The sequence below is a fragment of the Heterodontus francisci genome, chromosome 4 (assembly GCF_036365525.1).
Source record: "Heterodontus francisci isolate sHetFra1 chromosome 4, sHetFra1.hap1, whole genome shotgun sequence".
Lineage (NCBI taxonomy): Eukaryota > Metazoa > Chordata > Chondrichthyes > Heterodontiformes > Heterodontidae > Heterodontus > Heterodontus francisci.
Genome location: NC_090374.1, coordinates 175,079,948 through 175,107,495, shown reverse-complemented (window position 1 = coordinate 175,107,495; position 27,548 = coordinate 175,079,948). Strand labels below are relative to the sequence as shown.

The window sequence follows — 27,548 nt, the reverse complement described above, 5'->3', positions numbered from 1 at the left end:
AAATTTTTAATAGGCAAGTGCTATTGAGGGTTACAGAACCAAGGCGGGTAGATGGGGTTAAGATATGTACCAACCACAATCTAACTGCATGACAGGAAAAGTTGAATGGCCTCCTCCTGTTCCTATAATTTCATATAAATACCTTGTCAATGCAGCAGTGGTGGGGGTCGAATAGTTTGTCACAATGAAGGCACTAATAATAACTATTATTGGAAATGGGTTTTGAATTGCTCCCACTGGCTTGAGATCCTGCTGTTGGCTGTGTTGCAGCAGGATAGACACCAGGCCCCAGGAGGGTGAGAGAAAATCAGTGACCTGTGGCTGGGATATTGTTTTGTATCTCCTGGTGTCCAACTCCAGAGTGGTGTTGATTAGAGCCTGGGATCTCTTGGCCTCAAGAAGTACATGGTGCAGTTAGATTAGTGCACTCGCAAAGAGGAAAACCAGAACGGGTTCTTACACTTTCCTAAAGCCCAATAGAATGTTTAAGGAGAAACACTAACAGACAGCTCTTCACATTAATCTATAATATCAGCTTACAGTGTAATAACGAAATGCTTCTTTTTAGGTGAATGGCACCAAGTTCCCATTTCAAAAGGGATTTTTCATGGTGACGGTTGATGCCTGCAGTGGAACAGTTACCAAAAATATATCATTTACCAAAGCTGATGCAACCATGGCCAAATACCTAAACACTGGAATCTCTCAAAGGTAGGACAAAGAGAAAGTGATGTTGCACTTATTTGCTTTAGAGTGTGGAACTGGACAAGTTGTATTTTTAATTCATTCTTGGGATGTGGGCATCGCTGGCATTTATTGTCCATCCCTAATTGTCCTTGAGAAGGTGGTGGTGAGTCACCTTCTTGAACCACTGCAATCCCTTGTGGTATAGGTACACTCACAGTGTTGTTAGGGAGAGAGTTCCAGGATTTTGACCCAGCGGCACTGAAAGAACGGCGATGTATTTCCAAGTTAGGATGGTGAGAGTTGGAGGGGAAAATAGAGATGATGGTGTTCCCATGCACCTGCAGCCCTCATCCTTCTAGTTGGTAGAGGTTGCAGGTTTTACTTGGAAGTAGGACAAGAGGAGAGAGCAGTGCGCAATCTCAGAGCGGTACAAGCAAGAGGCTACATTCAGTTTCATCTACTTAACATAGTGGAACACCTTTAACACAGTAAAACATCCCAAGGCACTTCACAGGACCGTTATCAAACAAAATTTGACACTGAACCACATAAGAGATATCAGGACAGGTGACTGAAAGCTTGGTCAAAGAGGTGGGTTTTAAGGAGTATCTTAATGTATGAGAGAGAGGTAGAGAGGCGGAGAGGTTTAGGGAGAGAATTGCAGAAATTAAGGCCTAAACAGCTGAAGACCTAGCCCCCAGTGGTGTAGTGATTAAAATCAGGGATGTTTAAGAGGCCAGAATTGGAGGAACGCAGATATCTTGTAAGGTTGTGGAGCTGGAGGAGATTACAGAGATAGGGAGAGGCAAGGCAATGGAGGGATTTGAAAGCAAGGACATAAATTTTAAAATGGAGGCATTGCTTAACTGGGAGCCAATGTAGGTCAGCAAGCATAGGGAAGAGGGCTCAACAGCCCTGCTTCCATTGAGGAAAATGAGATGCATGGTTTAATCTCACTGATACCAGTTGGGTGGGTCAGGCAGTACTTCTTCATACAAAGGTAGTAGAAATCTGGAACTCCCAAACAGCTGTTGAGTCTGGGGGTCAATTGAAGATTTCAAAACTGAGATTGATAGATTTTTGTTAGGCAAGTGGATTAAGGGATACAGATCCAAGGTAGGTACATTAAATTAACATCCAGAATAGCCATGATCTAACTGGATGGCGGAACATGCTCAAGGGGCTGAACAACCACCTCCTCTTCCTACGTTCCGATGCAATTGTGTGTCACATAGCTTTGCATCTGTCAGTAATAGAAAGTGTTTCCTTTTCCAGATCAATTATTTTATTAGGTTCAAAAGACACAATTAGTGGAGACGTTGATGCCATTTCTGAAAAGCTGGTCCCGCTGGGAACAGCAAAACCTGCACAGCTTCACAAAAAAGGTATGTGTCTTCGGCCCTTCACAAACTTTTAAAAGCAGCATGCCAATCTCTCAATGTGTAGAGTATGTTTATATAACTTTGGATTTCTTCATTCATGGGATGTGGGAGTCCAGCATTACCCATTTCTAGTTTCCCTTAAGAAGGTGGTGGTGAGCCTGCAGTCCGTGTGGTGTAGCTACACCAACAGTGCTGTTAGGGAAGGAGTTCCAGGATTTTGACCCAGCAACAGTGAAGGAATGGCGATCTAGTTCCACATCAGGATGGTGTGTGACTTGGAGAGGAACTTGCAGGTGGTGGTGTTCCCATGTATCTGCTGCCCTTGCCCTTCTAGGTGGTAGAGGTCACGGGTTGGGAAAGTGCTGTGAAAGAAGCCTTTGAGTTCCATTATTGCCGCCTTTATCAGTTATATCTAGACAAATCTACTGTCGAGTTTTATCCATGGTACATTTTTTTCCCCCTTTTGGTATTTTGAATACAATCACAATTTTAATTAAAACAAAGCCCCTAAACGTGACAGTGGAATGGAAACCTCACGGTAAAGGCGATTTACAGTGGGATGGATTTCCTGGTGCTCACCTTTTGCGATTCAGTCTGCTTTGAGCTCACATGCACTCGAAGCTGGAATGCCGGGTTCTCAGAATCTTCTGGGTTCAGCCCTAATTAGATAAGCAGAGTGAACTTCTGGCTTAGTTTGTCGTATGCCATCCTGAAGTGAGGTGGTAACCTTGGTATGTTGTTCAAAAACTACATGAAAGAATTCTCTCTTCCCAACATTAACACTTGAATTTATATAGCGACTTTCACAAACTCAGGACATCCCAAAGTGCTTTACAGCCAAAGAAACACTGTAGTAAATTTGGAAATGGGAGAGCTAATGTGCACACAGCAAGCTCCCTCATACAGCACTATGATAATGACCAGATAATCTGTTTTGCTTTGGCTGCATTTGCTGACAATGCAACCAGTAGGTGGCGCAGTACTGGCATGTGTGCACATGCAGTCTCACCCACTGAAACTTCACTGTATGCAACATCTCAGGCAGCTGCAAGTAATAAAGATGGCGCTGCTCAATTTGACACAAAAAAAGTAAACCCAAACCCCACCCCCCCATGACTGTGATCGCTGCTTCTCTTTGCCACTCCTCCCGTGTCTATCTGCTTGCCACACGCTCCCCGCCTCACCCCCCTCAGCCATTCGCTCCCCACCTTGCTCCATCACCCCCTCAGCCGCTTGCTCCACCCTCGGCCACTCACTTAACCACCGCTTCGCCGGCACGATTGAGGCAGGGATGGCAGGAGGGAGTGGGGTACTGTTGGGGGAATGGAGGCAGCGATCATGGCTATTATGTCTTGCTTGGTGATGTCTGCAAGCGTGCACAGATTCATACTGGAAAGCTGGCAACCGTTCGGACGTACGGATGATGTTGGTAGTCGCTCTGTGCGTTGTCAGGAGATACTTTTTTTTTTAAAGTGATGTGGCTGAGGGATAATATTTCCCAGGTCACCTGGATAAATTTCCCCCCTGCTCTTCCTCAAAACAATAGCTGTGGGATCTTTTATAACCACTTGAAATACAGAGGCTCTGCCTGCCCTAACACCCCGTTTGAAAGATAGCACCTCCAACATTGCAGCACTCCCTCTGTGCTGCATTGGGGGTGTTAGCCCAAATTCTGTGCTCAAGTCCCTGAAGTGAGACTTGAACATTGAACCCTTTTGATTCAAAAGCAAATGTGCTACCCATTAAGCCACAGATGACATCTAACTCAATGTTGTACCCAACCTCAATCTCTTCCTCTTGCCCCCAACCATTACCACACCAGAGCAAACAATGTAGATATCAAAGCAGCTTTTAATGTTTGTGAAGAAAGCTGCCTCTGTGTGTTGGCTGTTTTGAGGAATTCACTATTATAAATTCAAATATAAAATGACTCAGCATAACATTCTAATGCTGCTTTGAATATTTGGAATTAGTAAATTTGCATAAAATCTTTATTTGCAGCAGTAAATTGATTGCTAAATTGCATTTGAGGCTTTTAAGATGTGCACTAGGTCTTAGGAAAGGCAAAGTGCCATTAATTCTGTGATGGTACAAGAGAATACCTGATAATCAAAGTGGGAAACAGAATGTGTATTGATTGACATAATCACATCATTTTAATTGCACACAAATTTCAAATGGAAATAATGGCTCCAGGCTGAAAGAGTTGATACCCGAGAACAAAGAATAGAAGCCAGTGATGTATCTAAGGCAGCCGCCCTTAGCAATAAAACCTGAATAAGCTCCTCTCTAATGTTCCATAAGATACATGATCAAGATATATTGGAGCAATTTCAAGGCTATAATCTCATTCAAGCATTCAAATGGCAGATACAAGCCACTAGAGGTTAGACAGTCTTGATTTTTGATGCAATTTTAAATCCATTTGATGAAATTATTGCCTTGTATGCACTCCCCACGGTCTCTTATTAACACCCTGTGGTTTTGAGCAGTACTAGAATTAATTTACAAATCTATCAGGTCTCTCCTGATATTGCTCCTGGATACTCTGGGGTAGTTTTGCTGCTAAACTGGCTTGTTCCTTTTTAAGACCTTTGCTGCTGTTGGTTCCCTCCTTATAACTGTCCCTGCACTTCCAGTCTCTCATCAGCATCATACAACACAGAAGGAGGACATTCAGCCCATTATGCCTGTGCCAACTCTCTGAAAAAGCTATCCAATTAGTCCCACACCCCAACTGCTCTTTCTCCAATTCCCTTGTGAAAGTTACTACTGAATCTATCACCCTTTCAGGCAGTGTATTCCAGATCACAACTGTGGGTGTGAAAACAAAAATCACATCTCCCCTTCCCCCACCCCCCCACTGTTTCGCAATTTATTTTAAATGAGTCCTCTGGTTATTGACCTTCCTGCCCGTGGATGCAGTTTCTCCCCATCTACTCTATAAAAACCCTCCAATCTCATTCTTTTCATATTTTTTTTTTTTAAGTCTCCTCTCTTGTGTTAGCCTCCACAATTTTGCTGCTTGAACCTCGTAAATAAATGTTGCAAGATTTATGAATGTATAGATATGATTCCTTTGTTTTTTATTTTACATGAAATTATTCTATTGTATATAATTCTGATTTAAAGTTCTTTCTTTGATTTATGGAAAAGGCATTACACATTTGCAGAGGTTTTAAGAGCCATAACTTGTGCTTGAGAAATGAATCAACTCCTGCCTGCTTCAGTTATGTACATATAGTTAAGAAAAAAAACAATTGAGCCAAACCCAATTTCTCAAAAAACCAAAGTAGGAGGTTTATTTTTCCCAAGGTTAGCTGTTTAAAAGAGCACCAAAATTCTCTGCTTTACGTGATAACATTTACAGTATTCTCTCAGCACGATAATGATTCACATTTGAATGCTGCCCGCGTGACATTACACTTTTTTTTTGCAGAGAGCATTGCTTTCTTTGGATATAAAGGGGAATTTAGCCCATCATGGACCAGGCTCTACAGCAGCCCTGCTGGGCAGGGCCTGCGACGCTTGGAAAAGTACATTCCACTCCAACTGCAAGACTATGGCTGTACTAATGTTACCAAACCTCAAAGAAAGGAACTGGAACTTTTACAGAAAGCTTTACAGTGAATACCAATTTGAATAAATGTGAACTAACTTATTTTATTAATGCTGGTTTTATAGTCTCTTTTTCCCTCTCCTATTTACACCTTTCTATATCGCTCCTTTCTCTGTCCTCTTCCTCCTCATCTCTCTCTCCCCTTTCTATTTTAAGAAAGGTTAGATTGATAAAGATACAAAACCATGTGTTGAGTTGCATTCCTAAACTGAGTGAGTGCAGTTTTTACAGAAGTATATCTGGCTTTTTAAATCTGTTTCTGTTCATCCTCATGTGGAGCTGGGTGGATTACATCACTTTACGTCCTGAGCCAAATTACACACAGTTTTCTGCTGATGGTAATTGAAAAATTCATGCCAGTGAAGGGTGGGGCACTATACAAAATAGTCACCAAGAAATCGAATAGGCAATTCAGGAGAAACTTCTTTAACCAGACAGTGGTGAGTGTGTGGAAGTTGCTCCCAAGTTGAGGTGATTAAATAGATATCCTGAAGGGGAAGCTGGATAAACATGTGCGCATAAAAGGAATAGAAAGATATGCTGATAGGGTGGGAAAAGGCTCGTGTGGAGCTTAAACAGCTCAGACCAGTTGGACTGAATGGCCTGTTTCTGTGCTGTATATCAAGTGTAATTCTATGGGTCATGTAAATTCAGTAAGGAGCACAAGAAATGAACTGAGACAGTGTGTAAAATACAAAATGGCAGATTTAGAAGCGATGGTAATTAGTGGGCTAATAGATATAGCAGGAGTACTCAGAGGCACTTTCTTTCAAATGAGACGTTAAACAGACGCCATGCCTGCCCTCTCAGGTGGATATAAAAGATCCTACGGCAATATTTTGAAAAAGAGCAGGGAAGCTCGTCTCGTTTCCTGGTTAATATTTATCCCTCAAGCAACTCCTGCAAGATGATCTGGACATGATCTCATTGCTGCTTGTGGGAGCTTGCTGTGCGCAAATTGGCTGCCCATTTCCTTCACAAAAAAGTACTTAATTGGCTGGACCAATGAGAGCTTTGGGGCATCCTGAAAGTCAGGGAAATTAGGTTTTTTCCTTTTGTCCAATTAAGTGGGCAGTAATAAGAGTACAGTGTGTTAGCTGAGTGGTTTGGATACATGATACAAAACGTTTTCGGAGTTCAAGAAGGATGGGTCAATACCAAGATCACTTTTTAATTAACATTATTCAATAACAATAATAAAAGATTGATTCAACATGTTCTTTTACACTGCAAATTTTTTAAAAGTGAAATGCTTTTATGAATGCAGGCTTCTCATAGCCTACTGAAATATCACTGGCTGGGGCTAAATGCAGTTGATGAAACATTCATACTGGTGGCGGTGCAGTTCATTAAAGTACAAAGGCGCAAAGTGGTAGAACGGAAGTTCTTACCCAGCTGCTGCATACACGGCACTCCCAGTCTCAGCTATGCTGTTACAGGGACTGAGCCGAGGAACTTCCTCCGAGTGACGGACAATCACCTCAGGGTTCCTCTTCAGCACCTCTTGTCTTGAGAGAAGCCTTGGTAGGACCAGCATTATCTGACCACATGCACTCCCCCTCAGCTAGGGAATGTTGTAAGGTACAGCGAGACCCAAACACAAGGGAAGGGCAGAAATCATCCTGGAAACAGCATCTTTTTATCATGGCAGGGCAGAAGGCTCCCTATTTACAGATCAGTGCTGATTGACTAACCCAACAATGGAGTTCTCTTGAAAGAGATTGGTCAGACTGGACTTAAGCAGCTACAGTTAGAAACATGCTGCATTTTATAAAGGGAAAACAAAATTGCTCAACTCAAGACTTTTATGGATGGGATCTTAATACTGACCAACGAACTGGGCTTAAAAATACAATGTAAACATCAAAAGTTTCTACAAAGGCACATTCAGTTTTGGAGATTGTTTTGCTTCAATGAGTCCAGTCCCTGAAACGTACGCAAGAGCTTCTCCTCACTGGTCTTAAACTGGATGCGATCAGTGACATTATAGCCTGTCAGGAGAACAAATCCATCAGCTTAAACCCAAAGAGACCCTTTTTCTTCTGCTCCGTACAGAGTTTCTTGAAACAGTCCAACACAGATTTGTTGCAGTAATTGAAGAACGCCTGCTCTGCTCTTTCGAGAATATTGTTCAAGTTCAGCATTCCCTGCAAGCTAAAGGTATAGAGAGTGTGGTGTAACAAAAATAATGAACAAGTGCACTGTAATTGTACAAACTGAGACATTGCTCAGGAGGTGGCCAGCTGGTATACTCATCTGCTAACGTGGCAGAATAGTCATTCTTCTTTGATCCAGCTGGGATTCAATACTAAAACAGTACTGGATCAAAGTCAGATGGTTTCAAATTATTCAATTAGTTTTTTTTTAACAACCTTGGTTGTTAATTGGGAAATCTGACCCCTAACTATACAAATTTTTGCAAACCAAGAGTAAGTTTTCAGGGAGATTTTGGTGCCAAGAGTTTGTGTCTGTTTTTGATTTCCAGGAATGGTTGATGCTGACTTTGTATCTTCGCGAACTTCCCATGGAGAGCAGAGTGAAGTTGTGGGAGGATTCCCAGGCTGATTAACAGCCTGACAGATCATGACGTGAATGCTGTAATCATCTTTATACCAGCTGATAGAGAGTTTAGTCTTATATGGCGGCAGGGTTTTACTGGCTCCCATAACCAAAAGAATGGGGAGTGGGGAGCCACCCACACCAGATGCCAGCATCCCGTTGGATAGAGATATCAAAATTCAGAGGGTCTTCACTTGTCAGGACCATCTGGAGTGGGGTTCGAACCTTGCACCCTCTCTTAGAAGTGGAAATGTTACCACTGAGCCACAGGATTGCTCCTGATGACTGTTGTGTTCAGTACAGAAATCGGAATGGAAAGTGCTTCATTTTTCCCTGATCTACTCATAAGTTGTTAAATAAGATGATAGAAACTGGCCGGTGCAGTGGTTAGCACCGCCGCCTCACAGCTCCAGTGACCTAGGTTCAGTTCTGGGTACTGCCTGTGCGGAGTTTGCAAGTTCTCCCTGTGACCACGTGGGTTTCGGCCGGTTACTCCAGTTTCCTCCCACAGCCAAAGACTTGCAGGTTGATAGGTAAATTGGCCATTGTAAATTGCCCCTAGTGTAGGTAGGTGGTAGGAGAATGGTGGGGATGTGGTAGAGAATATGGGGTTACTGTAGGATTAGTATAAATGGGTTGTTGGTCGGCACAGACTCGGTGGGCCGAAGGGCCTGTTTCAGTGCTGTATCTCTAAATAAATAAACAAGTCACCAGTGATTCTCAGTGAGCATCCGGTTTCTATTCCTCACACAACACAGTCCCCTTTAATCTGACACTCATGGGTTAGCCAAGAGACAGAAGTCAGTGCTGACTGGGTATGGGTCATTCCGGTTATCATCTCTTTTACACAGAATTTACAGCTGCACCCCTAACCAAGCTGTTCCAGTACAGCTACAACACTGGCACCTATCTATCCGACAATGTGGAAAATTGACAAGTTATATTCTGTCCACAAAAAGCAGGACAAATCCAATCTGGCCAATTACCGCTCCATCAGTCTACTCTCGATCATCAGCAAAGTGATGGAAGATGTCCACAGTGCTATCAAGTGGCACTTAAACAACAACAACCTGCTCACTGACGCTCAGTTTGGGTTCCGCCAGGGCCACTCGGCTCCTGATCTCATTACAGCCTTAGTCCAAACATGGACAAAACAGCTGAACTCAAACTGATATCAAGACAGCATTTCACTGAGCGTGTTAAAGTCAATGGGAATAAGGGGGAAAACTCTCCACTAGCTGGGGTCAAACCGAGCATAAAGGAAGATGGTTGTGGTTGTTGGAGGCCAATCATCTCAGCCCCAGGACATCATTGCAGGAGTTCCTCAGGACAGTGTCCTAGGCCCAACCACCTTCATTTACTTTGTCAGTGACCTTCTCTCCATCATAAGGTCAGACGTGAAGCTGCTCGCTGACACTTCCACAAAGTCCAGTTCCATTCACAACTCGTCTGATAGTGAAGCAGCCCTTTGCCAGCCTACAATGGGACCTGGGTAGCATTCAGACTTGGGCTGGCAAAAAGCAGGCAACATTCATGCCACAGAAATGTCAGGTAACGAGCATTTCCAACAGGAGAAAGCTAAGTCATCTCCATCTGACCAAAAACACCACTGTGGTCGAGTCCCCCACCACCAATATCTTGTTTGGGGGTGGGGTGGGGTGGGGTGCAAAGGAGCGCCAGAAACTGAACTGGACCAGCAAGAGCAGGGTAGTGTCTGGGCAATCTGTGACATGCGGCTCACCTGATTCTGCCTACAGCTTCTTCACTATTTTCAAGGTTCAAGACAGGAGGGTGATGGAATACTCGCCACTCATCTGAATGCACACGGCATCAATATTCGAGAAACTCTATCCCATCCGGGACAGAATAGTTTGCTTGATCAGTGCCCGTCACTGGACTCAATATCCATCCCCTCCACCACACACTGTGGCAGCAGTATAGACCGTTTACACGATGCACTGCAACAACACCTCCCTCCCCCGTGATCTCCCTCTACTACCGTGAAGGTCAAGAGCAGCAATGATGTGGGAACAAAATCACCTCCAACATCCCTGCCAAGTCGCATACCATCCTGATTTGGACATATGTTGCTTCACCCTCACTGGGTCAATATCCTGGATTTGCCCAGTTCAGTGTTGTGGGAGCACCATCACTACAATGGCTCCAGTGGTTCAAGAAGGCAGTTCACCACGATCTTCCCACAGCAAGAAACGCTTGGAGTCACTACACACCCGAAGAACAAATTAATAAAGGATTTGATGTGTAACATACGAAGTATAATATAATAATGAAGAAAGCGTTTACATCTCGATAATAGGCTTAGAGGGATTGCCTTCAGGAAAGCTGCCTAAAAGTCAGGCTGTGTTTAACAAAGGCTGTCCCATTCCCTGTAAGAGATATCCGGAGGTCAATCAAAGGCTAATTGCCATTGATCAGGGAAGTTTCTAGGTTATAACAAGAAAATCTGCAGCAAAACCGCTGCCCACCTCCAGCAATCGGGTCCACTACCAACATGCTTAAGGCATACTGCTGCACATCGTTTAATTCTAAATGCTAAGCACTTAGCTCAGGTAAAGTCAATCTATTGCCCTTGGTGTTGTTAAAAACATCGTGATTAAAAGAGAGAGAGAGGGGGTTTGTATGTTTACCTGTTTGTAAACTGGACGAGTTCCACTTCATCCGAGCATTTTAATAGCAGCTCCTTTTTCTCCAGCAAGATTGCGGCACAGATGAAGAGCTCAAAGGTGTAGTCATTATTGGCCAACGGCAACTCAGGCCTAATCTCACCTTCTAGTTTCAGAACAAACAAACAAATGGTGTTGAACAGCAGAAATATACTTTATATGTCAGGCAACGTTTTCAAAAACACCGGTCAGTGCTATTTATTTTAAAAGGAGTGTACAGATTTGCTAAAATTTAGAGACTTTTTAAATTGCCAAATTTTTAAAATTGCTACTGCCACTGCCAGACTTTAGGAATGGGAAAACTGGCAGCAGATGTGATTAAATATGGGTAACTGTGCAGTGATATATTTCAGGAGAGAAATCAAGGAATGGGACTCAGTACAGACACGATGGGCTGAATGGCCTCCTGTTGCACCGTAACAATAATAATCTTTAATAGAGCGGAACACTATTACTATTTATTGTACAAAAGGTTGTAGAATTATAGAATGCAGCTTAAAATCAGACTGTTCTGTTCATCTAATTTTCTTTTGCAGCAAGTTTTAATCATCTGGAATGCAGGCAAAAGGGAATTGGATGCATGTTGCAAAGTAAAAATAGCTGCAGGACTATGGGGAAACAGCAGGGAGGAGGAGTAATTGGAGAGCTTGTTCAAAGAGCTGGCACAGGCACGCTGGGCCAAATGGCCTCCACCTGTACTAGATGATTCTATAAATCTTTCCCCCATTTTATTACCAGCCACCGAGTCTAGCCCTGCATTCCTACCTACTCCCCCACAGCCTTCAAGATACTATTCAAGCAAATTCCTTTGGAAAGGAGTAAGGGATTCCAACAACAGTTTGTGGCAGAGAATTTCACCACCTGCATAGAATCCTAGAATGATACAATACAGGAGGAGGCCACTCAGCCCATCACACTTGTGCTGGCTCTTTGGTACAGCTGTCCCAAATAGTCTGACTCCCCCACTCTTTCCTCATAGCCGAGCAAATTTTTCCCTTCAAGTACTAATTTAATTCCCTTCTGAAAGTTACTACTGAATCTGCTTCGACTGCCCTTTAAGAGTGCATTCACAACAACTCGCTGTGTAAACAAAAACTGTTTGCTCGTGGAGTAACTGTGTTCAGTTCTGGGCACTGCACCTCAGGAAGGATATACTGGCCTTGGAGGGGGAGCAGTGCAGATTCAGAATGATACCTGGGGCAAAAATTGATAAATTATGGGGACAGGTTGAGGACAAGGGGACATGATCTTAAGATTAGAGCTAAGCCGTTCAGGGGTGATGTCAGGAAGCACTTCTTCAAAGGGTAGTGAAAACCTGGAATTTTCTCCCTAAAGGGTTCTGGATGCTGGAAAAATTCTGCGTTCAAGATTGAGGTTGATAGATCTGTGGTAGGCAAAGTTTCCGAAGTATGGAGCAAATGTGGGTAAACAGAGTTGAGGGGCAATCAGCCGTGTTCAAACCGAAGAGTGCAGCAGGCTCGAGGGGTTGAATGGTGTATTCCTGTTCCAATGTTCTTGAACTATAATTAATCATAAATACCACTTGGTTCCTTGCTAATTAAAAGTGGCTTTGCAGGTTGAGGCCAATATCTTGCACCAGTTTACAGAAGGCCTGTATGGAACTGGATTATAACGAGCGGTACTCCATTAAAACGACAGTGCATCCTTGTATCCAACAACATGTTGAGGGAGAAATTCTTCAGCCAAGAAAGGTGCAAAATCTGATAATGTCCTCCAGTGCAAATACCAGTTGGCTAATTCACAGCCAAATTAAGAAATCAGAAAGAGCAAATTTGATAAGGGAGATAGGGACAGGTATACCGTCTGGAAGCATGGGCTTAAAATGATTTGGCAAAAGGCGCTGGATTTTCCTGTAATGTACTGCAGCTACTGTGTCAATTCTTCAGAAAACTGTGCTGCTTTCATGTGGTGCCCACAGTGTAACAGCAGTAATCTCCACATGATTCAATTTAACAAAAGTAACGCAGTATTCATTTCAGGGACTTTCCCAGCCCATGAGTTCAAGAACACATTCTCAGAAAATGTTTCAACTTGCCTTTTGCATTAAAATTGGATTTAACTTCATTTTCCAAACAAAAGATACAAACCACCAGCAGAGAAGATTACTGAAACAATTAGAGATTGAACAAAGAAGCAGGATGTCTCATGGCCAACTGCAGAACTACAGGAATGGATCCATTTCAATATCTAGCCCAGATAATGCTCTTCACTTTAGCTCCCTTTGTACAAACAGAATGTTCACCAGTCATAAACGGTGTGCATTACACCGAAGACAACAGCTTTCAAGTGCTGTAAAACCGTACCCCACATTCCGTAATTATGGCTGTAAACCCTATCCCACACTCGGTAATCACTGTTGTAAACCCTATCCCACGCTCGGTAATCACTGCTGTAAACCCTATCCCACGCTCGGTAATCACTGCTGTAAACCCTATCCCACACTCGGTAATCACTGCTGTAAACCCTATCCCACACTCGGTAATCACTGCTGTAAACCCTATCCCACACTCGGTAATCACTGTTGCAAACCCTATCCCACACTCCATAATCACTGTTGTAAACCCTATCCCACACTCCGTAATCACTGCTGTAAACCCTATCCCACACTCTGTAATCACTGCTGTAAACCCTATCCCACACTCCATAATCACTGTTGTAAACCCTATCCCACACTCCGTAATCACTGCTGTAAACCCTATCCCACACTCTGTAATCACTGCTGTAAACCCTATCCCACACTCCGTAATCACTGTTGCAAACCCTATCCCACACTCCATAATCACTGTTGTAAACCCTATCCCACACTCCGTAATCACTGTTGCAAACCCTATCCCACACTCGGTAATCACTGCTGTAAACCCTATCCCACACTCGGTAATCACTGTTGCAAACCCTATCCCACACTCTGTAATCACTGTTGTAAACCCTATCCCACACTCGGTAATCACTGCTGTAAACCCTATCCCACACTCTGTAATCACTGTTGCAAACCCTATCCCACACTCGGTAATCACTGTTGTAAACCCTATCCCACACTCGGTAATTACTGTTGTAAACCCTATCCCACACTCGGTAATCACTGTTGCAAACCCTATCCCACACTCCGTAATTACTGCTGTAAACCCTATCCCACGCTCGGTAATCACTGTTGCAAACCCTATCCCACACTCCGTAATCACTGTTGTAAACCCTATCCCACACTCGGTAATCACTGTTGTAAACCCTATCCCACACTCGGTAATTACTGTTGTAAACCCTATCCCACACTCTGTAATCACTGTTGTAAACCCTATCCCACACTCGGTAATCACTGTTGTAAACCCTATCCCACACTCCGTAATTACTGTTGTAAACCCTATCCCACACTCCGTAATTACTGTTGTAAACCCTATCCCACACTCTGTAATCACTGCTGTAAACCCTATCCCACACTCGGTAATCACTGTTGTAAACCCTATCCCACACTCGGTAATTACTGTTGTAAACCCTATCCCACACTCTGTAATCACTGTTGTAAACCCTATCCCACACTCGGTAATTACTGTTGTAAACCCTATCCCACACTCTGTAATCACTGTTGTAAACCCTATCCCACACTCGGTAATTACTGTTGTAAACCCTATCCCACACTCGGTAATCACTGTTGTAAACCCTATCCCACACTCGGTAATTACTGCTGTAAACCCTATCCCACACTCGGTAATCACTGTTGCAAACCCTATCCCACACTCCGTAATTACTGTTGTAAACCCTATCCCACACTCTGTAATCACTGCTGTAAACCCTATCCCACACTCTGTAATCACTGTTGTAAACCCTATCCCACACTCTGTAATCACTGCTGTAAACCCTATCCCACACTCCGTAATTACTGTTGTAAACCCTATCCCACACTCTGTAATCACTGCTGTAAACCCTATCCCACACTCTGTAATCACTGTTGTAAACCCTATCCCACACTCTGTAATCACTGCTGTAAACCCTATCCCACACTCGGTAATCACTGCTGTAAACCCTATCCCACACTCGGTAATCACTGTTGTAAACCCTATCCCACACTCGGTAATCACTGTTGTAAACCCTATCCCACACTCGGTAATTACTGCTGTAAACCCTATCCCACACTCGGTAATCACTGTTGCAAACCCTATCCCACACTCCGTAATTACTGTTGTAAACCCTATCCCACACTCTGTAATCACTGCTGTAAACCCTATCCCACACTCTGTAATCACTGTTGTAAACCCTATCCCACACTCGGTAATCACTGTTGTAAACCCTATCCCACACTCGGTAATTACTGCTGTAAACCCTATCCCACACTCGGTAATCACTGTTGCAAACCCTATCCCACACTCCGTAATTACTGTTGTAAACCCTATCCCACACTCTGTAATCACTGCTGTAAACCCTATCCCACACTCTGTAATCACTGTTGTAAACCCTATCCCACACTCTGTAATCACTGCTGTAAACCCTATCCCACACTCGGTAATCACTGTTGCAAACCCTATCCCACACTCCGTAATTACTGTTGTAAACCCTATCCCACACTCTGTAATCACTGTTGCAAACCCTATCCCACACTCGGTAATCACTGTTGCAAACCCTATCCCACACTCCGTAATTACTGTTGTAAACCCTATCCCACACTCGGTAATCACTGTTGTAAACCCTATCCCACACTCGGTAATTACTGCTGTAAACCCTGTCCCACACTCGGTAATTACTGCTGTAAACCCTGTCCCACACTCGGTAATTACTGCTGTAAACCCTGTCCCACACTCGGTAATCACTGCTGTAAACCCTGTCCCACACTCGGTAATCACTGTTGTAAACCCTATCCCACACTCGGTAATTACTGCTGTAAACCCTGTCCCACACTCGGTAATTACTGCTGTAAACCCTGTCCCACACTCGGTAATTACTGCTGTAAACCCTGTCCCACACTCGGTAATTACTGCTGTAAACCCTGTCCCACACTCGGTAATTACTGCTGTAAACCCTGTCCCACACTCGGTAATCACTGCTGTAAACCCTATCCCACACTCGGTAATTACTGCTGTAAACCCTGTCCCACACTCGGTAATTACTGCTGTAAACCCTATCCCACATTCCATTATTACTGCTGTAAACCCTTTTGTGTACTGATTGCAACAACATACTGCAGCAGAAGACTTCCCAATCGAGTCATTCCAATTCTCTGGGGATACTGATTTACCATGACACTTGGTTTCACTAACTACAGACACATTCTGGTCCCACAGCCAAGTGGCTCGTCTTAATACATGCCTGAACATTGAGTGTTGTTTGACTGTGCTTATTATCACACCCTCTTTTGATCATATCCTGAATTGACATTTCAGCTGGGGCCACTGGACAGTGATCAGTAGCAGGAATCCTGGCTAACTGTTTCCCTGCTGTCAAGAGAACCACAATGCCAACTGCAGCCTCCTTATCACAGATTTGAGCTCACTGTGGGTGCTTCGTGTTTTCTCAGAGAGTAATGAGCCTTTGGAATGTGTTCTCAGCTGGTGTGATGGGTGCTAACTCTCTGCATTGAAGATGGAGCTGGATTGGGGCAGAGATCACATCATATTGAAGGTTGTATCTTTAGAAAGAGCACTTGGTTCATGCAATTGTCTGGTCTGGTTTCGATCATCTGGGAAGGAGGGTTGGGAAGGATTTTACAGAATATTTATTCCCTTACTGGTCTTGAGCTTTTTCTTTTTTTTTGACTGAACCAGATTCCCTGGCTCCAGGAAGGTTGTGAGGGAGGATGCTCCAGCCATCATGAGGTATGGGACAGGCTTGTTAGACCAGCTGGATTTATTCTGCCCATTGTGTGCCCAGATTGCACTGGAGCTACCAGGGAACCAGGGGCAGGTGGAGTATTAACCGTACACGGTGTGACAGGGTGGGATGCAGTATTTAACATTTGACAAATAAGCAGAAACTTATTAGTGCAGATTGCATTTGTGTTTTGATTATCTGACAGCATGCTGACACAGTCAATTTTGCATTTGATTTCACGGGGTACTCACCTTCCCTCTGGAAATGCGACATTCGCTCCGAGTCACGCGCCCTTTCTGCCTCCAGCGAGTTTAGCTCGAGGTGGTGACTGCTGAGGATCTCAAACAGACGGATTGCGTCGCTGTGCTCAAACTCCCGCTGAAATCCCAGAAGCAGCCACCTGCCAAGAGGGAAGGCAGTCCCAGAGGGACCATGAGTGGAAAAGGCTGTTATCCCACTTTTATTAAAACCATAATTACAGAGCCTTACATAGAATTACATCGAATTTTACAGCACAGAAACAGGCCATTTGGCCCAACTGGTCTGTGCTGGTGTTTATGCTTCACATGAGTCTTCTCCCATTCCTCTTCATCTCACCCTATCAGTACATCCTTCTATTCCTTTCTCCCTCGTGTATTTATCTAGATTCCCCTTAAATGTATTTATACTATTCACCTCAACCATTTCCTGTGGTACCAAGTTCTACATTCTCACTACTCTCTGGGTAAAGAACTTTCTCCTGAATTCCCTATTGGATTTATTAGTGATTACCTTATATTTAAGGCCCCTAGTTTTGGTCTCCCCCACAAGTGGGAACATCGCTACATCTACCCCATTGAAGCCTTTCATAATCTTAACAATCTCAGTAACAGTAGAAGTGGATCTGCTTCCAGTTTATTAATTATCAATAAAAATGCATTATGGCAATCATGACTTTCCACTTGCCTGGATGGGTGCAGCTCCAACACACTCAAGAAGCTCGTCACCATCCAGGACAAAGTAGCCTGCTTGATTGACACCCCATCCACCACCTTAAATATTCACTCCTTCTACCACCAACACACAGTGGCAGCAATGTGTGCCATCTACAAGATGCACTGCAACAACTCGCCAAACCTCCTTCGACAGCACCTTCTAAACCTGCGATCTCTACCACCTAGAAGGACAAGGGCAGCAGATGCAGGGGAACATCACCACCTGCATGTGCCCCTCCAAGCCACACACCATCCTGACTTGGAAATATATCGTCATTCCTTCACTGTCAACTGGGTCAAAAACCTGGAACTCCCTTCCTAATAGTACTGTGGGTGTACCTGTACCAGCTGGACTGCAGCGGTTCAGGAAGGCAGCTCATGGGCAATTAGGCATGGATAATAAATGCTGGCCTTGCCAGCGACGCCCACACCCCATCAACAAATAAAAAAATTCCATACTCAAAAGATCTTTTTTTAAACCCTTCCAGCACCACAAAGATTTGACATGCAAAAACATCTTTGTATTTTCATGGTTTATCTCCAAGGGAAGAAAGGAAACAATTTTAAATATAGAAAAGACAGCTGAACGAGCATCAGATCTGGTAAAAAAAAAGTTGAACCAAGTTTGAAAAATAATAATGGAAGAGGATAACCAGCCAGAATTTCATCCCCCCACAACGACTAAAATCCAGTTGGTTGAGGCTGGTAGCACGACAATACAAATATTTGAGTAGCTTTATGAGTATAAAATTAGTGCAGTAACAGTGCCATGGTATGCAAGCGGAAAACTTAAAAATGCGGCAGGCCTAAGGAGCTAATTATTTTCTTACACCTGTCGGCAGTATGAGGGCTACTTTTCCTATTTTAAGAAAACAGTCAGTCCTTTCCCCGTGTTCTTTGAATATTCAACCACAACAGTGAAAGCTCTTCAGTGGACTGACGCTTGTTATTAACCTCCCACGAAGCCCGTTAAACAAATGAGCTGGTTAATGCGCTCTGTCACAGTACGCAGCAGTCAAGCCCTCAATTAGATCTGCAATCAAACTCAGGCTAAAGGTTTATTATTGCTGTTAAGGAAGTGGAAAGTGAGGGTGAACAGAGGGTCTGCTCCCACTATGTTTAACAATGCCAGCTGAATAACAAAAGAACTTTTTTTATATATTCAAAATAATTTTGTTTTGAGGGCATGTGGTTTGATCTTACATCAAATACCAGGTTTTTAAGGCCTTTCAGGACCTGGATGCACAAAGTGCTCTGATCAAATCCCTCTCCAATTTTCTGAAATACAATAGAACTCCTATTAGCTAGGTCTTTGGTATGATCTGGATTGCATTGCCCGCACAGGTGTTGGAAGCAAATTCAATAGCGTCGTGCAGGGAAGGAGCCGTGATGAAATAAACAATGAAATGGAAGAATTTTGAATTTAAAAAGTCAACTGTTAAACAAAATCTCAAGAACCTGGACACTTGAATCACAGTCAAAATGGAGTAGCAGTCACATGACCCCTCCTGTACTGGGAATCTATAAACTTCTCTGCAACAATGAAACATGTTAATCTCGTCTGAAATAGCTCTGGGAAAAGCCCACTGAAATTGAAAGGAGCACCTTTGCATATTGATGACTCCTAACTACATGAGTTAACCAATTGTCATGCCAAGAATGAGGCACATTAATTTTGTCATGAACATTGGTTTTAAACTGTTACGGGAGTGAAGAAAGGACAGATCAGTCGTGGCTGGAAAAGAAATTTGCATATTATGATTGGAAGGACAAAGGACCATTCCCTGACACATTCAACCCACAATGGACCTTGATCACCAGGTATTGTGTGTAAGAGGAACATTCCAGAGACTGCTAAGGTGATACAATCCAAGATGTGGGTTAGACCAGTTAGTCATATGACTAACCTGCTTGGAAATCTGGGGTTTTCTGAATTGTACAGACAGTTTGAACTCAAAGAATTTTTGCTCCTGGACTGAGAAGATCTCTCCTGTCTGCTCCCATCTCTTTCTCATAAGCCTCCGAATCCACTGAGAAGACATGGACCCCAAAAGAGAGAAGTCTCCTAGAGCGAACAAAGTTTAAGAATAATACTGGGCCCCAACGAAAAGCAAGATCTACCTACAATCAAGGATGCTACAGTGAGCCCGAAGAACCATAACAAAAACTCTTCAGATATTGCCTCAAACTTTTCCACTTTATTTTTTCTGCTCTTTTCTGTCTCTATTTGCATGCGTGTATCACGCATGCATGCTAGCGTGGACATGTCGTGTATCCGTTGGCGTCAACCGAATTAGAGTTTAAGTTTAATAAATTTCAGCCTTTCTTCTTTAAACCCAAGAAAACCTATTTGTGCTCGTTTCTTTGCCTTATAATTGGAAAGTGGTGAACAAGGATTCACTAAGGGGGAGCTAAAAACATGGTGTGTTTAAAATTAAACCCTGTTACAGTAAGACCAGGTGAAGGCTGAGAGCGATGCCTAGACACCTTTCTCAGCTGGTTGTAACACGAACAAAGGGTTCTAGAGACAGGCTGACTCACAGCGCAAACCAAAAATGAATAGGTGTGAAGTAGCCACATCGTAACAGAATGGTACCCATCCAGACATCAAGATTCCACATTCTGGTCCATTGTGTGGTCACGCCAGGGGAGAAGTTCATGTGTTAATTAACAGAAACTCTAATGTGATGGTTGTTAACCTTAAAAGGTAACCCTCTGGAGAGAGAGAGAGAGAGAGAGGGGGGAAAAATCAAGCCAATACCTTCAGAAAGCAGTTCAGCAAGAGGCTGTGGAAAGAGATCAAGCTGAGCAAGAAGCCCTGCTGCTAATTCTAACCTTCAACTTGCTGCAGCAGAGAACTTAAAGTGACCACCACCTGCAGTCTTAACCACCTGAAATCTATAACACCTCACCAACTTCAAGACTACAGGTCTGCACCTTTCAAAGAGACTGTCCTCCTTAGAAGATTCAACAGGTTTACCGTAAACCTACCTCACTTTGAACTACATCCTACCCTTTTCTCTCTATCTATTCTTGTGTGTGCGGGTGTGTGAGAGAATGAGGTTGCGACCATTTCAGGAATGGTGTAAAAATAAGTTTTCTCATAGGTTGAAAAAAAGCCTATCATTTGTTTGTTTATTTGACTCTAAAAAAACACACAGGGACTAACTCACCATTTTTAACAAAACACCATTGCAGTCAGTTAGGAGGTGAACAGTGGGAACCATCCACACCCCTTTCCACCTGTCCGTAACAGTAGTAACGGTCAAATAGGAACTGGATGTATTCTTGAAAAGATAAAGTGGGCTGGGCTATGGGGAAATGAGCAGGGCTAATTGGATAGCTTTTTCAAAGGGGCTGGCATTGATGTGTTGGGCCAAATGACCTCCTTCTGTGCTGTATGATAACTAACCTGAATGTTTTTTTTCTAGCTGTCTACACTGCTGTGTTAGAGGGATACTTATTTTGAAAATTGAATTCATTTCACTTGAAAAAACCCAAGCTTTTTCCAACCCCCCCACACAACACAACTGCACAAATTCCCCAATCATGATAGCAACACAGGTACATCGGTATGCAGAAATTATGAATGCACAAACATTAAAAATAATGAATGTATAGGAATTCACTGGAAGGGCTATGCAGAGATCTTGAAATAGAAATGCACCACTCAACTGAACTTGTGTTTCAAAGACTGACTGGTGCAGTAGGAACTGGGCTCCATAAACAAACAAGCACTTAGTAAAGAATTGCTCAAAATCAACCCATTAACAATTAAAATAAGTCTCACCTCCATTTGGCTTGCAGGCTCAAAGTCAGTAAATAATACGTAACTGTTATAATATATTAAAACTTGTGAATGTGGAGGTGCTGTGAATTTTTAAAAAAACAATCCTACGATGGGTAATATATCATTTGGGATGGGAATTGCCTTGGAGCCACTCCACTGTCGTGACTTCACTACAACAGGTTTTCTGTCTCACCTTCCGGCGAAGTTACGGCAGGAATGGGAACAGCTCCAAGGAAAGATCATGTCAATAAATAGGAGGATTATCAAAGTGGTCCAGAATCTGGTATAAGGATCTAAATCAGACCTCAGGACAGTGTCACTGGGTTATTTCCCCTATGGGTTACTGGCAATATCCGACTTGTATATGGGGGCTGACCTTAAGATGAAGAATGACGAGGTGATGGCCAACTACTTAGAATTTTACAGCACAGAAACAGACCATTCGGGTCAACTGGTCTATGCTCCACATGAGCTTCCTCCTAAACTATTTCATCTCACCCTATGGACATATGCTTCTATTTCTTTCTCCCTCATGTATTTATCTCGCTTCCCTACAATGTATCTATCCAATCACCTCAACCACTCCCTGTGGTAGTGAGTTCCACATTCTCACCACTCTGGGTAAAGAAATTTCTCCTGAATTCCCAATTGGGTTTAATGGTAACTCTTTCATATTTATGACCCCTCGTTTCAGATTCCCCAGAAATGTAAACATCCCTATGTTTACCCTATTGAACCCCTCCATAATTCTGAAAGACCTTTATTCTGCCCAGTTCTAGGCACTGTATTTTAGAAAGGCTGTGAAGGCTTTAGAGACAGTGCAGAAAAGATTTACAAGAATGGTTCCAGGGACAAGGGACTTGAGTTAGGTGGATAGAATGGAGAAGCTGGGGCTGTTCTCCTTAGAGAAGGTTGAGGGGAGGTTTGATAGAGGTTTTCAAAATCATGAGGAGTCTGGACAAAGTCGATAGAGAGAAACTGTTCCCATTGGCAGAAGGCCAATAACCACAGACAGATTTAAAGTTGTGGTTAATGGATGTTAGTCGGGCTGGAGGAAGGTGTGTAGTGGAGTTCCCCAGGGATCAGTGTTGGGATCCTTGCTTTTCCTGACATATATTAATGACCGAGACCTTGGTGTAGCGGGTACAATTTCAAAGTTTGCAGATGATATGAAACTTGGAAGCATTGTGAATTGTGAGAAGGATAGTGTAGAACTTCAAAAGGACAAGAACAAGTTGGTGGAATGGGCAGAAAGGTGGCAGATGAGGTTTAATGCAGAAAAATGTGAAGTGATTCATTTTGGTAGGAAGAACATGGAGCGACAATATGGAATAAAGGGTACAATTCTAAAGGAATTGCAGGAGCAGAGGAACCTGGGTGTATATGTGCATAAGTCATTGAAGGTGACAAGACAGGTTGAGAAAGCAGTTAATAAAGCATACAGTGTTCTGGGCTTTATTAATAGGGGCATAGAGTACAAGAGCAAGGAAGTTAAGTTGAACTTGTATAAGACACTAGTTTGGCCTCAGCTGGAGTATTGCATCCAGGCGCCATATTTTAGGAAAGACATGAGGGCATTGGAGAGAGTACAGAAAAGATTCATGAGAATGGTTCCTGGGATGAGGAATTTCAGTTATGAAGAAAGACTGGAGAAGTTAGGACTGTTTTCCTTGGAGAAGGCTGAGAGGTGATATGATCGAGGTATTCAAAATCTTGAGGGGTGTGGACAGAGTAGATAGAGAGAAACTGTTCCCACTCGTGAAAGGCACAGATTTAAGGTATTTGGTAAGAAAAGCAAACGTGACCTGGGGAAAAACTTTCACGCAGCGAGTGGTTAAAGTCCGGAATGCGCTGCCTGAGAACGTGGTGCAGGCAGGTTCAATTGAAGCATTTAAAAGGGAATTAAATAGTTATATGAAAAGGATGAATGTACAGGGTTAAGGGGAGAAGGCAGGGGAATGGAACTGAGGGAATTGCTCTTTCAGAGAGTCGATGTGGACATGATGGGCCGAATGGCCTCCTTCTACACTGTAACAATTCTGTAAAGTGATTGGCAAAAGAACCAAAGGCGACATGAGCAAAAACTTTTTTTTTTAACAAGGCAAATGGTTAAGATCTGGAATGCACTGCCTGAGGATGCGGTGGAGGCAGAATCAATCACGGCTTTCAAAGTGGAATTGGATAAGCACCTGAAGGGAACAGAAATTGCAGGGCTAGAGGGAAAGGGCAGGCAAGTGGGACTAGCTAAACTGCTCTTGCAGAGAACCAGCATGGGCTCGATGGGCCAAATGTGCTGTAAACATTCTATGATAGGTCACTCCTTAAGTCTTTGCTTTGCTATCACAGAGTTCAGAAGGTAATTAGGAATTTCACCCATAGACCAATTGATATGGACTATGCCCTCCCTTCTAGGGAAAAGAGCCCCTGGCTGTTCAATATTTAATGACAGTTCTAACCCCTCAGCTCTGTTATCACCCTTCACAGACTGTACAAATGTTACTCTCCAAACTTATTCAACCACTGAAAGGCTGAACTAAGAACAGGAGCAGGCCATTCAGCCCCTCGAGTCTATTCCACCATACAATTAGTTCAGAGCTGACCTGTGTCTTAATTCATTTACCCGCCTTGCTTCCATAACCCTCGATACCCCTTGCCTAACAAAAATCCATCAATCTCAGTTTTGAAATCTTTAATTGACCCCAGCCTGAACAGCTTTTTGGGGGAGTTCCAGATCGCAGCTACCCTTTGTACGAAGAAGTGCCTCCTGACATCACCCCTGAGCAGCCCAGCTCTAATTTTAAGATTATGCCCCTTGTTCTGGGCTCCTCCACCAAAGGAAATAGTTTCTCCCTATCTACCTCATCAATTCCTTTAATCATCTTAAACACCTTGATTAGATCACCCCTTAATAACAGATAAAATAGTCTGGATGATACACTTTCCAACATCAGCCACCATTATGCCACCTCTCTAAATAGTGTTGAGACTTAATTGGTGTTTGAATGAGGGCAGCTTTGCTGGGAGCTGATGACATTCTTAGGAATCAGGTTCATTGGGGCTGAATTTTATTTTGCTCATTGGGGAGAAAGGAGATTTTCACCTCAGCACAGTAAACAGAGGGCTGGAATCCCAAAACCAAGCCCAGTATATTGTGATGAAAACTGCACCTGCCAAAAAATGAGATATTATTTCGTCACATGGAACATTATTTTTGACCTGTTACTTGAAATAACTTTTTTTTTATAAAGATCACTATAGTAGCTGAAAACATGGCTGCACATTTGCATTCTAAAAGATAGTTGCCTGAAGACAATGGGAGTGCCTCGCTGATTCAATTAGCCAGATGGATTTTGATCAAGAGACATTGAATGTGTAAGAGCCAGCATTCCACCACCCGCACCCCGCCCCCCCCCATCCCCGCACTGAGAGTGTCTGCTAAGCTTGAAGGAATCCACAAAGTCTCACAGGCAAGGCTGCTCTAAATAAGGAGCTAGTAACATGACTAACCTGCTGGCAAACCTAGGGGTTGTTTGAATTGTGCCACACAGAAAGGAAGAGACTGCAATCTGAAGACAAAAGAGAAAGAAGGTCTCTCCCAGTCTCTCTCTCTCTCAAGCAAAGTTCCAGGGACCCATGGGAGTAACTTAAGCCTCAAGACAGAAGACCAGTGAAACAAGTTTGAAAGTGTGCACTAGGCCCCAAAGAGAACTGCAAGACTTAACTTCAAAGACTTTACATCAAACCCAAAGCCAGTAACTGAACTCTAGCTATAACTTCAAACCTTTCCTCTTTTTTCTCCTCCTCTGGCACAATTTGCATGTGTGTTTATTGCATATGCATGCTAGCGTGGTTGCATCGCGTATTCTTAGTAGTTTTAACTGAATTAGAGTTTTAAGGTTAATAAACTTACACCTTTCTTGTTTAAATCTGAGAAAACCTGTCTGGTTGATTTCTTTGCCATTACAATTAGAGCAATGAGCAAGGACTTGGACAGGGAAGCTAAAACACAGTGTTGCAAAAAGCTAAACCCTGTTACGGACAAACCAGGAAGAGGCTGGGGGAGGGGGGGGGGGTCCTAAACCCCTGCCTCACCTGGTCATAACAATATGATAAAAATTAGGCAGGTCAGTCAGCATCTGCAAAGAGAAAAGTAGAGGTGGTTACGAGTGGCTATCGTTACCTTACCTGTGACAGAAGGTGAGGCCATTCATATCATCCCTCAGGAGGTGAGCGTAAAGCTGCGAATCCAGTTCCTTTAGGAGCTGCTCCTCTAGTCCTGGACACACATGAAGTACTTTGCAGTCAATTATCGCAAACAAAATTAAAACTGAAAGGTTGTGATCAAAATCAGGTGTTAGCTTGTCAATAAGAGCCCCTCATAGAGGCAGGCTATGTTAAATGATGCACAGGAACAGTAGGAGGCCATTCAGCCCTTCGGGCACATTCTGCCATTCAAATAGATCATGGCTTTTCTGTGTCTTGACTCCATCTACCTGCCTTTGGTTCCATGACCCTTAATACCCTAAGAAAAATCCATCAAACTCAGTTTTGAAATTTTCAATTGACCCCCAGCCTCAACAGTTCTTTGAGGGAGAGAATGCCAGATTGTCAGTACTCTGTGTGAAGAAGTGATTCCTGTTATCACCCCTGAACAGCTTAGCTCTAATTTTTAATTATGCCCCCCTGGAATCCCTGCATCAAAATGCAGCCCACACTTGAGCGAGCAAAATAAACCCAGAATGAAACAATCCTCTTGATCATAAATTAACAAAATGTATAATTTCTATTCCCACCACAAATCCCACTGATCCCTGGCCAACAACACACATACTATTTTCTTCCCACCAACTCCTGATTCACCCAAGGTTATGGGTCCACAGGCACCAACAGTACCTCATTACCATGCTCAACTCACCATCATTCACACGTAATCCCAGACAAGGAGGCCTGAATTCTCATGGCGGGGGATATGGTGCACATGATCTTGAAAGATGGCAGCATACCCGGGGAGTCTGGGAACACAGACTTCTGAATAAGTGTGCCTGAAATCCCACCCAAACCCAGCCATGAAGATCAGATAAAATGAATTAAGATGGTGAAGTGATGCTCAAAGGAAAAGAAAGGGACTTCTTTGGCACTGTCTCTCAGACTGCACAGTCTGATTTGGACTTGTATAGGATATACAGCACAGAAACAAGCCATTCATCCCAACTGGTCCATGCCAGTGTTTATGGTCCATATGAGGCTCCTCCCACCTCTATTCTCCCTCATGTGTTTATCTAGCTTCCCCTTAAATGCATCTATGATATTCACCTCAACCACTCCATGTGGTACAAGTTCCACAATCTCCCCGCTCTCTGGGTAAAGAAGTTTCTTCTGAATTCCCTGTTGGATTTATTAATGACTATCTATGGCCCGTAGTTTTGGACTCTAGCACAAGCTCTACATCGACCCTATCAAGCCCCTCCATAATCTTTAAGACCTCTATCAGGTCGCGTCTGTGTTCTGTTTTCTAGAAAAATAAAGAGAGAATACCATTTAACATTTATGACTGATTCTCCTTTCTTCACCCACACCCCTACCCTCAGGCAGAGAACAGAAAATGTTCACTGATACTGGACTCCAGGACGTGGTTGCATTTTCTTTAAAAGACACATTCCCTCTCTGTTGGAGAAATTTGTTCCATCTCATTATTGCTCTTTAAAAAAGCCCCCCACTATTCACTCAGATCAATGTCTGTGGGACGACAGCTTAATGGTTAAAAGCACCAATTTGAAACATAAACAGCAGAGAGTTTGGAGTCTTGGGACTGAACCAAATTCAAATCTATTCATCACATTTAATTAGGTCTCAGCATAGTCATTAACAGGAACAGGTCACAAACAGGAATCATTTCAATTCCATTAGGTTCCCATTTCTACAGTTGGGAACATAGTCAGAGCTATAGATCACACAAGATCAGATGGCAGGTTGTTCAACCTTGCCCGTCTAAAGGCGAAGACCAAAGTACGGAAAGTCCTCATCAGGGAACTCCTCTTT

At 43.3% G+C, this 27,548-nt stretch overlaps 2 protein-coding genes across 5 annotated transcripts in view; one reads left to right on the top strand and one right to left on the bottom strand.

Annotated features, from left to right (window-relative positions):
- The window catches only part of cemip2 (cell migration inducing hyaluronidase 2), a 90,863-nt gene extending 85,124 nt beyond the window's left edge, over positions 1-5,739 (top strand). For all 4 annotated transcript variants that reach the window (XM_068030589.1, XM_068030588.1, XM_068030590.1 and 1 more), the window contains 3 exons: positions 569-711; positions 1,963-2,072; positions 5,509-5,739. In XM_068030589.1, coding sequence (XP_067886690.1) covers positions 569-711; positions 1,963-2,072; positions 5,509-5,699 — 444 coding nt within the window. In that variant the 3' untranslated portion in view covers positions 5,700-5,739. The remainder of the gene's footprint in view (positions 1-568; positions 712-1,962; positions 2,073-5,508) is intronic.
- Positions 5,345-27,548, bottom strand: part of si:dkey-238d18.4 (TBC1 domain family member 15) — a 54,880-nt gene continuing 32,676 nt past the window's right edge. The window contains exons 7-10 of the mRNA XM_068030592.1: positions 25,695-25,785; positions 16,997-17,145; positions 10,896-11,037; positions 5,345-7,842 (exon numbers count right to left, since the gene is read on the bottom strand). Of these exons, the coding sequence (XP_067886693.1) occupies positions 7,683-7,842; positions 10,896-11,037; positions 16,997-17,145; positions 25,695-25,785 (542 nt within the window). The 3' untranslated portion in view covers positions 5,345-7,682. The remainder of the gene's footprint in view (positions 7,843-10,895; positions 11,038-16,996; positions 17,146-25,694; positions 25,786-27,548) is intronic.